Here is a 16,657-nt window from a genome sequence, read left to right as displayed (position 1 = left end):
TTTAATGACATATCTACTGTTATTTAATTAATGTTATTCAAAATATATACGTTCATGCTTATCCTTTGCTGCCATCTACTAGTCAGACCATTCTGTTCCCCTGGTTCTTTTTAGTCCAGCCTGTGGGAGTGTTTTCAGCCCTACATGTGACCTCACATCCTGACTCCAAGTTACTTTCACTTTTAGTCAGTGCATCATGAGGAGCACATCTCTGTCCTTTCGGATTCAGAAAGGAACGTTTTTTGACTATAGTAGCAGCTCTAGGACAACCATCACAAGACTACCACAGTTACAGCCCCTTGATCACTTTACTGCTGCATGTTTTGTTCATGGAGGAAAAATAAACCACCGTTGTTTCACCTCAGCGTGTGTACATTTGAATATATCCACCCTGGTTGCGATCTGGTCATGTCTTCCCCATCTAGTGGAAACAAAGGTAAGACTCCTCACATCTCTACCGAACTACCTACCTTCAATCGCCTATAAGTGGGGACAGAACAGTAACAACTAGGATTGACACACACGCTGACCCAGCTGATTAACCTTCTAGATGCTGCGATCGATAGTGATCATTTAGAATGTTGTAGGATCGGGCTCCCTCTTTCACCCCCATCAGCTCCCCTGTGACAAAATAATGGCAAGCCAATGGCTGTCATAGTACCCGGAGGTCAAACAATGACTTCCTGGTGTGCCAGGTATGGTTGCTTGTAAGACCCTGCCATAGGCAGGGTCTAACAGGCACTCTGTCACTGTAACCTGACAGGTCTCATGTATTGCAATACATGTTTATTGCAATGCATAAGACCAGTGATTAGAATAATAAAAGCTAAAATCCCATACAAGGACTTAGTAAAAAAAAAAGTTTAAAAAATTGCAAAGATTATTAAAAAAAAAAACCACCCCCACCAAATAAAGAACAAAAAATATTACACCAATAAATATGAACATTTAAGTACAAAGAAAAATAAACTAATAAAGTAAACATAATTGGTATCACCCCTTCCAAAACCACACTATCATTAAAACTGTCCCACTCTTTAACCCCTACAGTAAACACTGTAAAAAAAGTTACACAAAAAGATGCTTTTTCATCATAAGTCCAAAACGAAATCAAAAAGACAAATAGAAATAAAAATGATATAGCTGAAAATGTCACCACGTCCACCAAAAAACAAGCCATCAAACGGCAAAAAAATAAAAAATCTATCGTTCTCACAATATGGAGATACAAAATCAATACTTTTTTCAATAAAATTGTTTTATTGTGTAAAAGTGACAAAACATAAAAAAAATCATATCAATGTGATATCACTTTAATCATACTGACCTGAAAAAAGTGTTAAACGGCATGAAAAAAAAATATGAATTGCTGTTTTCTTCATTCTGCCTTCCACAAATCTAAATAGAAAGTGATAAAAAAAATATTATGTGTCCAAAATTAGTACAATAATATGTAAACTCATCCTGCAAAACACAAGCCTTCACATGATTCTGTCGGCATGAATATAGAAAACTTATCGCTGTCAAAATAAGCTGACGCAATTGGAAAAAAAATACAATAAAATTAAATAAAACGATTTTCTAAAGGCCACTTTACACACAGCGATGTCTCTGGTGAAAGCACCAGCCCCCATCGGTTGTGCGTCACTGGCAAATTGCTGCCCGTGGCGTACAACATTGTTAGTCCCCGTCACACATACTTACCTGCCTAGCGACATTGCTATGGCCGACGAACCGCCTCCTTCCCCCATCGGTTGTGCGTCACGGGCAAATCGCTGCCCGTGGCGTACAACATTGTTAGTCCCCGTCACACATACTTACCTGCCTAGCGACATTGCTATGGCCGGCGAACCGCCTCCTTTCTAAGGGGGAGGTTCGTTCGGCGTCAGTAAGTGGCCGCCCAATAGAAGCGGAGGGGCGGAGATGAGCGGCCGAAACATCCCGCCCACCTCCTTCCTTCCTCATTGCCGGCAGCTGCAGGTACGATGTTGTTCCTCATTCCTGCGGTGCCACACATAGCGATGTGTGCTGCCGCAGGAACAACGAACAACCTGTGTCCTGCAACAGCAACGATATTTGAGAATAGAATGACGTGTCAACGATCAACGATATGGTGAGTAATTTTGATCATTAGCGGCCGTTCGTGCGTTTCACACGCAACAACGTCTCTAACGAGGCCGGTTGTGCGTCACGAATTCCGTGACCCCAACATCTCGTTAGCGATGTCGTTGCATGTAAAGCCCCCTTAAGTGTGTGATGGTTACCAAACATAAAAAACCTATATGAATCCTGTATAGCTGCAATCGCACCGACCCACAGAATAGAGCCGTCTAATCACTTATAACACACGGTGAGAAGCTTAACAAAATAAATAAAAGCAATTCTTGAGCTGCTGTTGATTTGATCATTCTGCTTCCCAAAGATCGTAGTAAAGCTCAGCTCACATTTATCCTGTGCTCTATGCTGAACACTTACATCTGGGTTTCCATGTAAATCTCTGAAATACATGATTACATGATTGAGACAGAATGCTCAATGGAATATTTACTATAATGAGGCAGATAAAAACATTTTGACCTATGATCTGAAAACATTTTGACCTATGATCTGGCCATGCCTGTCTTTTTAGGCGACATCTTTTGTGCACAGCTTCAAAGCCAGACACCTTTGAACAGAAGCTACACAGAACTCAAAGTATCTCTGCAGCCTCATTAGTGAATTGACCAGTCGGTGTTTCATGTAAATTACCTATTTTGTAAATTTAGATGGATACACAGATGTAAGTGCTCAGCTTAGAGAATAAGATAAATATGAACTGATCCAAAATGTTCTGTATCCAAAATGCCACCAACAACAGCTTCTACTCAACCCACAAAAACAAGTCCTCACTAAGGTTTGTAATCTATTTATAGAAATATAGGGGGCTTCCATGTTACTGGTAGCACAAAGGCTTTCTACTATGGCTCTCCCCAAAATAAATCTAGTGAAATCTGAGCTACCAAATACTGCTGAAGTCTTGCCAAACAGTCCTGTACAGTCCCATATATTGTCACATTCAAGAGAAATTATGTGAAAATTATGTGGTTATTTTTATCTATTTCCCCTTATGAAAATATAAAATCTGGGCTAAAACAACATTTTAGTGGTAAACTTGCAATTATTAGTAATGAGCAAAGATATTCAGCACTATTCGTTACTCGCACGCATATTAAGGTATTTTGGATATTTGTTACTCGTTGAGTATTTTGGTATTCATTCATGCATTTTGAGACCCCTCACCACATGTTTGGTGCTTGATTTTCAGCCACTAAACATGAAGTGATTGTCTGCCAATCACAGTAATGTTGTAGCCATCTTTGTTTGTTACTGGCATTAATGTGATTGGCAGGCACAGTTAGATAAAATATAAATGACGTGAGGTCCCCTGAACATTTGTGATAATTACTGCAAGTAAAGGAAACAGCTGGGGACTGGTATTTTTAGGCTGGGAAGGTCCATGGTTATTAGACCCTCCCCTGCCTAAACATAGCAGCCCGTAGTCACACCACAATTGGCGCATCCATTAGATGTGCCACTTGTGGTGCGTTACCCGGCTCATCCTTATTGTTCTTGTGCGATGGCAATTGGAGTAATATATGCGGTTGATGTAAGCTGTGATTTGACCATACAGAGATACATACCTAGCCAGGACCCCCATTTTCCTGTAGAGTGGCGGGACGTAGTAGATGAGTATTTCGCCCACAACTACTGCCATTGGACACTTTACACTAAGACAATGGCTAGGTTTAAGTTGTAACTTTATTTCAAATTATCTGTCAAATTAAATGTTCCATAAGTAAAGTGATTTGTAGATTACTTACCTAGCATATTAGGTTGTTTTACCCTTAAAACATTACGCAAGTGTCAGCCATAAGGTGCTTAAATTGCTGTTCACTGCTGTTTTGCCAAGTGTAATCCATTTTTAGCAGTTCAAAAGTATTACAGGAGATGAGGGTAGGTTTTTAGTCTCTGTTTTACTCTTTGTCTTTGAAACTATGTACAGGTACAGCCTGAGGTGGCATCACAAAATCAAACCTCCATTATCACCCCCTTCTTTATTGTACACCTCGGGGCCACGAAACCGGGCAAAAGGGCCACCCAGTGACATGCCCCTGACCCGACATCACCGGCCTGGTGATGAGTAACTTAACCCCTTGCCCAGTGGGTCCTACCCATATAATTGAGAAAAGTCCAGGCAATTCTTAGCCCGTCTCCTCTCAACTCTCTCTGAATGCTTCTGATTTGGAAAACTTTCCTTTTAGGGGTGTCTCTCTTAAGTCTTTCCATTCACTGGCCTCTCTTCAATTTTTCCACTCAGGGGTCTCGCTCCAATCTTTCCATTTAGGGAGTCTCTCTCCAATCTTTCCACTCAGGGGTCTCTTTCCAATCTTTTCACTCAGAGGTCTCTTTCCAATCTTTCCACATAGGGGTCTCTTTCCGATCTTTTCACTCAGGGTTCTCTTTCCAATCTTTCCACTCAGGGGTCTCGCTCCATTCTTTCCCTTCAGCGGTCTCTCTCCAATCTTTTGTTGTAGAGGTCTCTCTCCAATATTTCCTCTCAGAGGTCTCTCTCCAATCTTTCCACTCAGGGGTCTATTTTCAATCTTTCCATTAAGTGATCTCTGTCCAATCTTTCCACACAGGGGTCTCGTTCCAATCTTTCCATTCAGGGGTCTCTCTCCAAACTTTCCACTCAGGGGTCAATCTTCGATCTTTCAACTCAGGTGTCTGTCCAGTCTTTCCACTCATGGGTCTCTCTCCAATCTTTCATCTTAGAGGTCTCTCTCCAATCTCCCCACTCAGGGGTCTCTCTTTAATCTTTCCACTCAGGGATCTCTGTCCAATGTTTCATCTCAGGGGTCTTGTACTGTCTTCCCATAAACCCTCTTGTATGCCTCCAAGCAGCTCCTGTCTCTCCCAACTGTTCATCGAGTAGCTGCGCCCGCTATATTTCAGACCTAGAACTGGGAGGACAAAAAAAAGAGTATAGTGAAAAATGTAATAAATTGAATTTTAATAATTAGGACTGGCACAAAATGAAGTCAGCAGCACAATTCATGGGCATGTGTAAAGTGAAATGTACAGATCGACGCACGTTTCACAATCTTTTACAATTTAATCATTTCATCAGGGGGAGGTGGAACACTGCATATAAACCACGTTCTTAAACATGGCACCAGACCGCCCTCACCACTAAGATTTTCAGAGTGTGCTATGCAGGGTGGGAATCGTTTCCCTTCCCTATAATCTGATTTATGTATATTTGTATATATATATATATATATATATATATATATATATATATATATATATATGTATATATATATATACAGTTAGGTCCAGAAATATTTGGACAGTGACACAATTTTTGCGAGTTGGGCTCTGCATGCCACCACATTTGATTTGAAATGAAACCTCTACAACAGAATTCAAGTGCAGATTGTAACGTTTAATTTGAAGGTTTGAACAAAAATATCTGATAGAAATTGTAGGAATTGTACACATTTCTTTACAAACACTCCACATTTTAGGAGGTCAAAAGTAATTGGACAAATAAACCAAACCCAAACAAAATATTTTTATTTTCAATATTTTGTTGCGAATCCTTTGGAGGCAATCACTGCCTTAAGTTTGGAACCCATGGACATCACCAAACGCTGGGTTTCCTCCTTCTTAATGCTTTGCCAGGCCTTTACAGCCGCAGCCTTCAGGTCTTGCTTGTTTGTGGGTCTTTCCGTCTTAAGTCTGGATTTGAGCAAGTGAAATGCATGCTCAATTGGGTTAAGATCTGGTGATTGACTTGGCCATTGCAGAATGTTCCACTTTTTTGCACTCATGAACTCTTGGGTAGCTTTGGCTGTATGCTTGGGGTCATTGTCCATCTGTACTATGAAGCGCCGTCCGATCAACTTTTCGGCATTTGGCTGAATCTGGGCTGAAAGTATATCCCGGTACACTTCAGAATTCATCCGGCTACTCTTGTCTGCTGTTATGTCATCAATAAACACAAGTGACCCAGTGCCATTGAAAGCCATGCATGCCCATGCCATCACGTTGCCTCCACCATGTTTTACAGAGGATGTGGTGTGCCTTGGATCATGTGCCGTTCCCTTTTTTCTCCAAACTTTTTTCTTCCCATCATTCTGGTACAGGTTGATCTTTGTCTCATCTGTCCATAGAATACTTTTCCAGAACTGAGCTGGCTTCATGAGGTGTTTTTCAGCAAATTTAACTCTGGCCTGTCTATTTTTGGAATTGATGAATGGTTTGCATCTAGATGTGAACCCTTTGTATTTACTTTCATGGAGTCTTCTCTTTACTGTTGACTTAGAGACAGATACACCTACTTCACTGAGAGTGTTCTGGACTTCAGTTGATGTTGTGAACGGGTTCTTCTTCACCAAAGAAAGTATGCGGTGATCATCCACCACTGTTGTCATCCGTGGACGCCCAGGCCTTTTTGAGTTCCCAAGCTCACCAGTCAATTCCTTTTTTCTCAGAATGCACCCGACTGTTGATTTTGCTACTCCAAGCATGTCTGCTATCTCTCTGATGGATTTTTTCTCTTTTTTCAGCCTCAGGATGTTCTGCTTCACCTCAATTGAGAGTTCCTTAGACCGCATGTTGTCTGGTCACAGCAACAGCTTCCAAATGCAAAACCACACACCTGTAATCAACCCCAGACCTTTTAACTACTTCATTGATTACAGGTTAACGAGGGAGACGCCTTCAGAGTTAATTGCAGCCCTTAGAGTCCCTTGTCCAATTACTTTTGATCCCTTGAAAAAGAGGAGGCTATGCATTACAGAGCTATGATTCCTAAACCCTTTCTCCGATTTGGATGTGAAAACTCTCATATTGCAGCTGGGAGTGTGCACTTTCAGCCCATATTATATATATATAATTGTATTTCTGAACATGTTTTTGTAAACAGCTAAAATAACAAAACTTGTGTCACTGTCCAAATATTTCTGGACCTAACTGTATATATATATATATATATATATATATATATATATTTCAGACCTGTATCTAGCGGCCTGTGGGGGCTGTTTGGGCATACTCAGTGCGATTTGTAACATGCACCATCCACCAACACATTACTCTACATTTATACAACTAGCAGGGCAGAAACCAAAACAATACAACATTATTATATCATATGTACAATACAACAGTATACACACTTCACAGATGCCACAGTTATATAATCCAGATTTGTTTCTCCTTCTTATAAACACATAACTGTATGCAATGTAGTTTATTATCTATTTGCTACGTGATCTACCACATTTTATCCAGTAATATTTTAAAATATTATTTTCTCCATTTAGAGATTTAAAGATCGACCTTCACCAAGAATTATTTCAACCCATTTGCAATTCAAGAATATTCCAAAGTCTATGTTTGAAAAAAAGGTTAAGGTAGGTACCCGAAAAACAATCCAATTCCTCTTTTAATTCATTGCATCTACAATGAAAAATGGCTCTGTAAAGGTTCCGATTGCATGACCATAACCAGAAATTCTTAAAATTCTTAGAAATATGTCAGAAATGCAGAATTTATTAAAAAACAGCTTTCTGTTGTATAATTTAAGGTATATGAATATGGATTGTTCTCATCAGAAAAGCCTTTTAAGTAGCGTAGATAAAAAATATTATTTTTTATTATACTTTTATAAGGTTTTCAGTATCTTTGCACCAAGTTTGTTTATTTAACTTTATATAGATGCAACTATACTGCTCTTTGATTACCATTATTACATGCCAAGTATGGAAATATTAAAGTGTACGTTCAAGGGTATTTATAAATAGTAAGACATCCTTTAATTCTCAGAAAACACCTATTTGCTTTTGCATCTCCTTACTAATGATTCTGCACAATTCCTTTCTTACTGCTGCCTTCATACTCTAGTACAGCAAACTATACAGGCAAGGGACATAGACATCCATAATTTGGCATCAAGCACTGGTGTTATTCATGGAGAGGCATCTATCAGACACCCCCATTACTAAAAAAACCCCACAAAAATATTTTATTTAAAAAAACCCACACCCCGACTCTAGCCCTGGTTTACCAATTTATTAAACTAACAAAAAAAAGCCATGCAGATCCAGCTGCAGACTATTATTTTTAGGGTGGGAAGGGCCCAATAGCCATGGACTTTCCCAGCCTGATGATTTCAGCCTGCAGCTATCTGCTTTACCTGTACTTGTTTAAAAAATAGGGGGGAACCCACGTTGTTTTTTTTCATTTATTTATTTATAAACAAATTTAGTAAACTACATATGCAGGGCACTAATTATATATCTGACAGATATCTATGTGTCTTGCGTGTATAGTTTACTGTAATAAATAAATAAACGAAAAAACAATGTTGGGTCCCCCTATTTTTGTGGTAAAGCAGACGGCTGGGGGCTGATATTATCAGGCTGGGAATGCCAATAGTTTTTTGGCCCTTCCCCATCTAAAAAAAACAGCCAGCAGCCACCCCAGAATTGGCGCATCCATTAGATGCGCAAATAATGGCGCTTCGCTTGGCTCTTTCCGAATACACTGTTGTGGTGGCAATAAGGTAATAATTTTGGGGTTGACGTCAGCTGTGTAGTGTCAGCTGGCATGAAGCCAAAGGTTAGTAATGGAGAAGCATCCATCAGACACCCCATTACTAACCCAGTCGTAAAAAACACACACAGGAAAAAATAGTTTATTTTAATAAAGACTCCCCCACACAATCCCTCGTTCCCCAATTTATTATCAAAAATGTTCCCACAAAGTGACTATGAATAGCAGTAAACCACAGCTTTTCACAGGCGCTGGGTAGTGATGACAACTCTCATCAGAGACACTGGCTCAATGTTGCACTCAGCAATAACTCAGAGTGGGGCTTGTCAAGAGAAGATAAAAGAAGGAGGGAGGGTTTTGCAACACTGGCGGCACTAGACTGAAGAAGGCCCTGTGCAAGAGTAATATGTGGGTCCTTTGCCATTGCCAATTCAGTTAAGTGATGTCGGATGCACAAGGCGTCTGAAAGAGATAAAGAAAGATAAAAGAATGAAATATTATGTTGGGCTTAGTTTGTCTATTAACAATAAAAATGCATTTACTGTGCTTTCACCAAGCCCACCCGAAAAAAATGGTACATTCGCCAAATTGTTCGTCGAACCGAATCTGAACCATTATTGAACCTTACCGAACCTCATTGGATTCAATGGGAGGCCAAATGTAAGAGAGAATACACCTATGGGGGGGTTGAAAATCTTCCAAAACAGCAAAACTTCATTTTATAGTGTAGTACCACTGTTTGGCATAGCTATTAGCTTCCTAGACTGTCGACATAAGAAATATAGAGGTGAATGAGAGAAAGGTGTAGGTCTAGTGCTCCCATATCCCTGTCAGTACAGACAAGACACAACCTTTAAGATCCATCTTGGAATCTTGACATTTAAAAATCTTTCAGGCAGAGAGCAGTACAGTAGCATTAATTGCTCTCCTCCCCATAGCATCTTTGCACAACAGAAAGGTACGGTCCATGCAACAGACGTGCTATAGCCCAGCATTTCAATTTTAAAAATGAAGACAAGTTTGAGTGGCAGGTGTAGGCCTGTTGCTCATAGAATTCTGGCTCTACCTACAAGACACAACTTTGACATCTATCTTGAAGTCTCAACATTTAAAAAACTTTGAAGAAGAAAGCAGAACAGTAGCATCAATTGCCCCCCTCCCCATAGTGTCTTTGCACAGCAGGGAGGTACGGTCCATGCAACACACAGGCTGTGGTCTGGCATTTCAATTTTAAAAAGTGAGCACACAGCTACTGTGCATTCTGCAGCAGCGCATGTAATAGTGCCCTAGAAATTTCTGTGCAACCAGGTTGATCCATGGAGTGCATATGTGACGTTGGCCATGCGTAGAGCCGCCACTGGATTTGCACCGGAATTGCACATGGCCTTCCCTGGCTCCAGGTTCAGTGGAGACAATCATTTATCAAAGTCCGCCTGTAAAGTGTTCCACAACTCTGCAGCTGTGTCACTGCATTCTCTAATGCATATTAATTTAAGCACTGCCTAATTGTGACAGCAGGACAGTGACATCAATTGCCTCCCCCCATTTCACCATAGTGTCTTTGCACAGCAGGGAGGTATGGTCCATGCAACACACAGGATGTGGCTTGGCATTTAAATGTTAAAAAGTAAGAGATGCATGACAGACAGGCGTAAGCCTCTTGCTCCTTGAAGACTGGCACTACAGACAAACTTGGAGACCCTACTTGGAGTTTCCACATTTCCAAAAATTAAGGTCAGGCAACAAAAAAGTGTCAACAATTGGCACACATTACAAATATCCCAACAAAGCAACATTGCTGCATGGGACCAGCCCTGGAACAAGGCCTGAACCAGCATTCCTACCTTCACCAGAAACAGCAAGATGACAGACAGGCATAGGCCTCTTGCTCCCAGAAGACTCGCACTACAGACAAAACACTTTCTGCATGTGAGGTGGAAAGAGAGGGTACCTTTTTCATGTAGACTGCAACAACATCATCAGACTTGGAGTTACTCATTTTCACCCTAGTTTGGCAGCGTTGCTGCGCTTGCATACACAGATGAATGAACACCCCATTTGGAAAGGCCGCAGTTCAGCGATCAAGAGCTAATGCAACACAAGCATGCATTTCTGCAAATATGATGATGAAAAGGACCTCTCAAAAGAAACATTGAAGCAATATTTGACCAAGTAAACAGATTTCTCAACCAAGAAGAAAAAATTTAGGTTGCAGGATACAGCATGGCTGGAGAGAGGGCCGTGGTCCAATAACTCAATGAAAAGGAACTAGGGATCAGTACCAGTCAAGTCTCCTATTTATCTTATCAAATATGATAGCTTTGATAGTGTGTATGGATTTAAGCATCACAAAGATGAAAGGGTGTCTGCTCTCAAAGCTCTACCAGATAGAGTTGCATCATCCCGAAATTAGAAATGCTCATTTAGCAGGGGGGGGCGGCACCAGGGGTACCTGCAGGAAAGACCTCCGTGAAGACAACCTGCCTTTTGGGGGCACTTCATGGTTGAAAATCTCTTTGCATGTGAGGTGGAAAGAAAGGGCATCTTTTTCATGTAGACTGTAACAATATAATCAAACTTTGAGTGACTCATTTACACCCCAGTTTGGCAGCATTGCTGTCCTTGCATACACATATGAAGGAAGACTCCATTTGGGAATTGTCAACATAACCTCCTTGGCTTCCTCCTCTTCCTTATCTTCTGAGCTACACAGCTACATGCCTCTGGGTTCACACCAAATGGGATCTACAACTTCATCATCAGGCTCTATGTTGTCCCACTCCTCCTCTTCCTTACCTGACAAGACAGTATGCACTAAGTCTCATCATCATGACCTAACAGGGGTTATCAGTTGACAAGGGTGGGGATCCTGCTGGGACCCTATTTTGTATGGGTCAGGATTCAACTCACAAAGATTTTAGGCATCAGTGCAGATGATTTTCTCCCCTTTAATCTGGGAATCCTTGGAGCGGACTTGTGATGCCCATGGGATAGAACAGCTCTAGAAACTCGCCCATGTGTGGTTCCCTACAGCCAGTTTGCCGGTTGGAGATTTGTGACGTGGAAGCAAGAAGTGTAATTGGAGTGGCTCCTTTGAGGAATGAACTATATGTAATGTTGAGATTCAGGAAAAGGAGGAGATGCCACTTGATGCAGCACTCGCCATCCACTCTAGCACCTGCTGTTTATCAGCCGCATTTCAAAGCTGAAGCGATGTGCAGCTGCCAAAGAAATCTAGTTGAGTAAGCTGTCCAGTAACGGACGTTGCTCTCATTTCTTTTGTAATAGGATGAGCTGATGTTTGCTCACTAGACCTTTGACTAACAGAACTTCCCACAGGTACACCTCCAACACCCCACCTATTCCCCCTTCCATGACAACCTCATCATGATTTACTACTCATAGTTAATGTACCCTTCCCCATTCAAACAGATGTTTTGCAAACCTATGCCCACACCTGTCAGACACCTGACACAAAAGATAAATTATTTCTTTCCTGCCTGAGTTGGCAATATTGTGAAGGCACTAAAAAGCAGCACTACCTACAAGACCTTTTTAACTTGTTCAATAGCAAATTTTCAGCAGCACTACTAACAATACTATAAATGTGTTTCACTGCGGAATATTGATCAGGCAAGTAAAATTGCCAAAAACAACCGTTTAGCTAGTTGCCTAGAAAATTTACAGCAGCTCAGGCACTGCTAACAAACAATACCTATAAATGTGTTACACTGCAGAATTTTGAGCAGACAATTAAAATTGCCAAGAACAACTTTTTAGTTAGTTGCCTAGAAAATTAACAGCAGGTCAGGCATTGCTAACTAGCAATACCAATGAATGTGTTTGCATAATTTTGAGCAGGAAATTCAAATTGGCAAGAACATCTTTTTAGATCCTTCCCTAGCAGCTTTTTAGGCCAGGCACTGCTAACTAGCAATACCTATAAATGGATTTGCGGAATTTTAAACAGGCAATTAAAATTGGCAAGAATACCTTTTTAGATCCTTCCCTAGCAACTTTTTAGGCCAGGCTCTGCTAACTAGTAATACCTATAAATGTGTTTGTGTAATTTTGAGCAGGCAATTAAAATTGGCAAGAACTACTTTTTACATACTTCCCTAGCAACTTTTTAGGCCAGGCACTGCTAACTAGGAATAACTATAAATGTGTTTGCATACTTTTGAACAGGCAGTAATACGTAGGAATATCTATTTAAATGCTTCACTGGCAACTATTTAGCAGGCACTACAAATGCCAATCCCTATTTCTACCATGAAATGTGCCGATTTGTGGCACACGTACACCTTTCCCTACACTGCACATCCCTATTCTAAACTATCGCTTTCCTATCTCTCTCAACTACCTAGCATTAAATACCTAGCTAAGCTGACCTACACTGCACATCCCTATTCTAAGCTATTGCTCTCCTATATATCTCAACTACCTAGCATTAAACCCCTAGCTAAGCTCATTGTCTAGGAGCACCAGCAGCAGTACATTTCCTGACGTTTTAAATTCACAATATGGCGCTGACACAACATGTCCACAACCTATATACACGTGGACATGTGACTTAGGCAGCCAATCACAGAAGCCCTTGTGTCTGAACCTTGTAAATGTTTGCTGCACCGTGATTGGCTGCAGGAACATCCGCAAATAAAGTTAAGGAAAAAAAATGGTGCCGTGCACCAAAAAAGCCTTCTCCTGAATCCCCACCCCCTCCACTGATTTGACACATTCCCCCATTCATCAGACAGCACCACAATCCTATGCAAAAGTAGAAAATGTTATTATAAAAGCATTTTTGGAAATGCGGACAGCGTTAGGGAGAAAAAACAAACAAAACAGAACATCGACGAATTTTGCGGAAAGTGCTCGTTGTTACCAAGCCCGAAAGAACATACTAAGGCTCAAACCGAATTTGAAATTGGAGAACCTTTATCGAACAGGTTTGCTCATGTCTACTTTCAACTTTTTCTACTGTGGTCTCATCTCACAAGAGAGAATGCAGTAGACAGACTAACATGATGTTTTGGCTTCAACATGTCTACTGGAAGTCAATAACAAAATTAAACGTGTCTCTCAATTTTCTTTTTTTTAACTCCTGAACCCACTACGACATGAAAATAGGGGGAGAAAATTTGTCAATTATGTTGCTGAATGAAGCTCTATACTCACTTGCCGCTGTCTTCTCTGGTATCCACCGTCATTCCGCTCCTCTTCTGAGTAACGTCACTGATCTTCAAACTATTCCTATCACTCTTTGCTCTATGCATGAGCCGTAAGTCACTTTTACAATGTAAGACTATGGAGCCTCACTCTAACACTCCATAGGCCTACACTGTAAGGCCTGTTTCACACATCGGTGATTCTGGTACGTATGTGCTTTTTTATACTACCAGAATCACGGACATACCTGGACCAATTATAATCAATGGGTCTGCTCACATATCAGTGATTTTTCACTGACAGTGTCTCCGTACGGCGTACATGCGTGTCCGTGATTGCTGCACGGAGACATGTCCATTTTTTTCTGGCATCACTGATGTCGCACGGACCACACTATGGTGTGGTCCATGAAACACGTAGCAGAAAAAAACGTACATTGAAAATAAAAAGCAGCTCTACCTGAAAAAATTATGAATATATTTTTTCAAAAAGGAGTACAAGAGTCCACATTAGATCAAACTTAATTTTTATTTATTTTTTATTGCATCAACCCAAACCAACCAATTCCCCACACAGTATAAAAGAGATAAATGCAGAAAAAATTGTATTCTAGACAGGACCAGCAGCATAACATAAATTGCACATAATAAAGTCCAAAATGAACATGTAAAGTGACCAGTGCCTCTATACATAGAGAGCTATATTTAATTAGTAAAAGACTATATTATAAGTATATTAAATAAAGTGTCCACGTGCATATTCATTGCACGTATTCCAATTACCAATTGCTCAAGCACTGTATGAATATGAATCCTCACATGAGGACTATCAACCTGCCACTTACTGATGTATTCAAGGAATTACGTGCTACCACCCGGTAAATGTAACAACCCTGACTGCGGTGTTGAAATCACCTGGTTATCAGATGAAGCTACACTGGCCTCAACATATATCCCCAGGAAAACTCCTATGTATAAGGGTGAAGAGTGTGTCCTACAATATGACATACGCTAATGATAATGACGCAATCAAGGCAAAAGATCATAGTAATTACCTGGGTGGAAAAAGTGTCCGGTTGCTGCCGTCCTATTCCCCGACATACCTTTCGCTAACCCGGCTTCTACAGGAGGCGTGCCAGGCAAGAGGAAACGAAGAGATTAAATGTATACGCCCAGCCAATCAGGAATTTCGTAGCGCTTACGTCATCCACACACCTCCTTCATTTAAAACAGGACTTCCTGCCGGGCGACCGTGGAACGCAACCTGCGTGTCAAACACAGGAATTGTGCAGCGACGCAGGTTGGTCCCACATTATGCGCTCTTCATTTAGTTCCAGGAAGATTTGGGCCGCGCAAGCGCATAGTTCAGACGCAACGAAATTACTAGCATGTATCAATTGGAGATCAATGTTAGATCTCAACAGTGCCATATACAAATATATAGTCCCAACACATAGTTAGACATTTATCGCAACACCCACATTAAAACGTGAAATTTCATAATACTCCCTACATATATCCACTTTGGCAATTGCTACATGGTGATGTAAGATATCCAAAGAGAAATTTATATATATATAAATATGCTATCTAAAAAGAAAAACATAAATCAATACCTATACATCACACCATTACATCAGGCATGGCGTATAGAACCCAATCCTTTATACATATAACTGCATTCATAAGAAGAGTCCAAATATGTGTGCAAATGTGCGTGTGCACACATTTACGTCTACAATTTGTTGATGGATCCTGATTTCAAATATTCAAAGGAGACGATATCAGCATTGCCTATACAGTATAATGGAAGATCCCGATATGGACTGGGGACAGATGAATTTATCTACCAGGAGAAAAAATGAAATAATTAAAAAAGGCACAAACAACAACATGATCAATCCCAACATCCCTCCCACACAAAACACAACAATTATTTCACTAACATTTATTAAAAACTATTAAAACCAAAGGAGCTGGCAAACCAACACAGGAAAACGCTCACAGAAAGGCCCCAAAGCCCAGGGTCTCATTGAGGCCCTGTGGTTTGAGGGTACCCAGCCGAAAAATCCAGCGGCTCTCTATTCTCGCCAAAACTTTCCCCAGATCTTCTCCCCTAATGCCAAGGGCCACCTGATCGATGGCCTTGACCTTCAGGGAGTGGGGATTACAATTGTGGAATTCCCTAAAATGCCGTGGTAACGTCTTCAGCTGTGTAATATCCTCAACAGTCTTGGCCTTAGCTATATCCCTGCAGTGTTTTCGGACTCTGATCTTAAGTTCCCGAGTGGTGAGACCCACGTACAGTTTTTTACATGGACACTCCCCCAAATAAATAACTCCTTTTGAAGAGCAGGTGAGTTGTTTCCTAATAGTACATTTCCGTGACCCATCAAAATTCTCAAAACTTTTCAATTTGACCAAATTAGCACAAGCCTTGCAAAGGCCACATGGGAAAAAACCCTGATCCGACACAGGTACAACCCTTTTATCTTTCAATTCCGGGTCGAAGTGGCTAGCCACTAACATATCCCTTACATTTTTCGACCTCCATGCTGTAATAAGGGACTTTGAGGGCAATACTTTTTTCAAAATTGGGTTGGAACAAAGGATTCCCCAATACTTGGACAAAATATCTCTCATTTCACCCCACCGATTATGGTATGTGGTACCTGTACCTGTTCGGAATTTGTTCGGACCAAAAAGCCTTTGAAAAACAATCTGGCATACTGGCGCAAAGATTCTTAGAAAGAGGATATAGCAAGAAGGTTATTAGGAAGGGTTTCCATCGAGCTACACATGCTTCTAGAAGTTCGTTATTGTTCTCTAACAATTATAAATCGGTGGATCTCATTGCCAACAAAAAAGAACAAACCGAACAGGTA

At 40.7% G+C, this 16,657-nt stretch overlaps 1 protein-coding gene across 1 annotated transcript in view; it reads left to right on the top strand.

Annotated features, from left to right (window-relative positions):
- Positions 1-16,657, top strand: part of LOC142280603 (sulfotransferase 6B1-like) — a 159,880-nt gene that overhangs the window by 100,866 nt on the left and 42,357 nt on the right. Inside the window, exon 2 of the mRNA XM_075332758.1 lies at positions 7,374-7,463. Coding sequence (XP_075188873.1) covers positions 7,374-7,463 — 90 coding nt within the window. The remainder of the gene's footprint in view (positions 1-7,373; positions 7,464-16,657) is intronic.

Source organism: Anomaloglossus baeobatrachus, unplaced genomic scaffold (assembly GCF_048569485.1).
Source record: "Anomaloglossus baeobatrachus isolate aAnoBae1 unplaced genomic scaffold, aAnoBae1.hap1 Scaffold_46, whole genome shotgun sequence".
Classification (NCBI taxonomy): domain Eukaryota; kingdom Metazoa; phylum Chordata; class Amphibia; order Anura; family Aromobatidae; genus Anomaloglossus; species Anomaloglossus baeobatrachus.
Note: the sequence above shows the minus strand (reverse complement) of the source record. Positions and strands in the feature narration are given on the sequence as shown.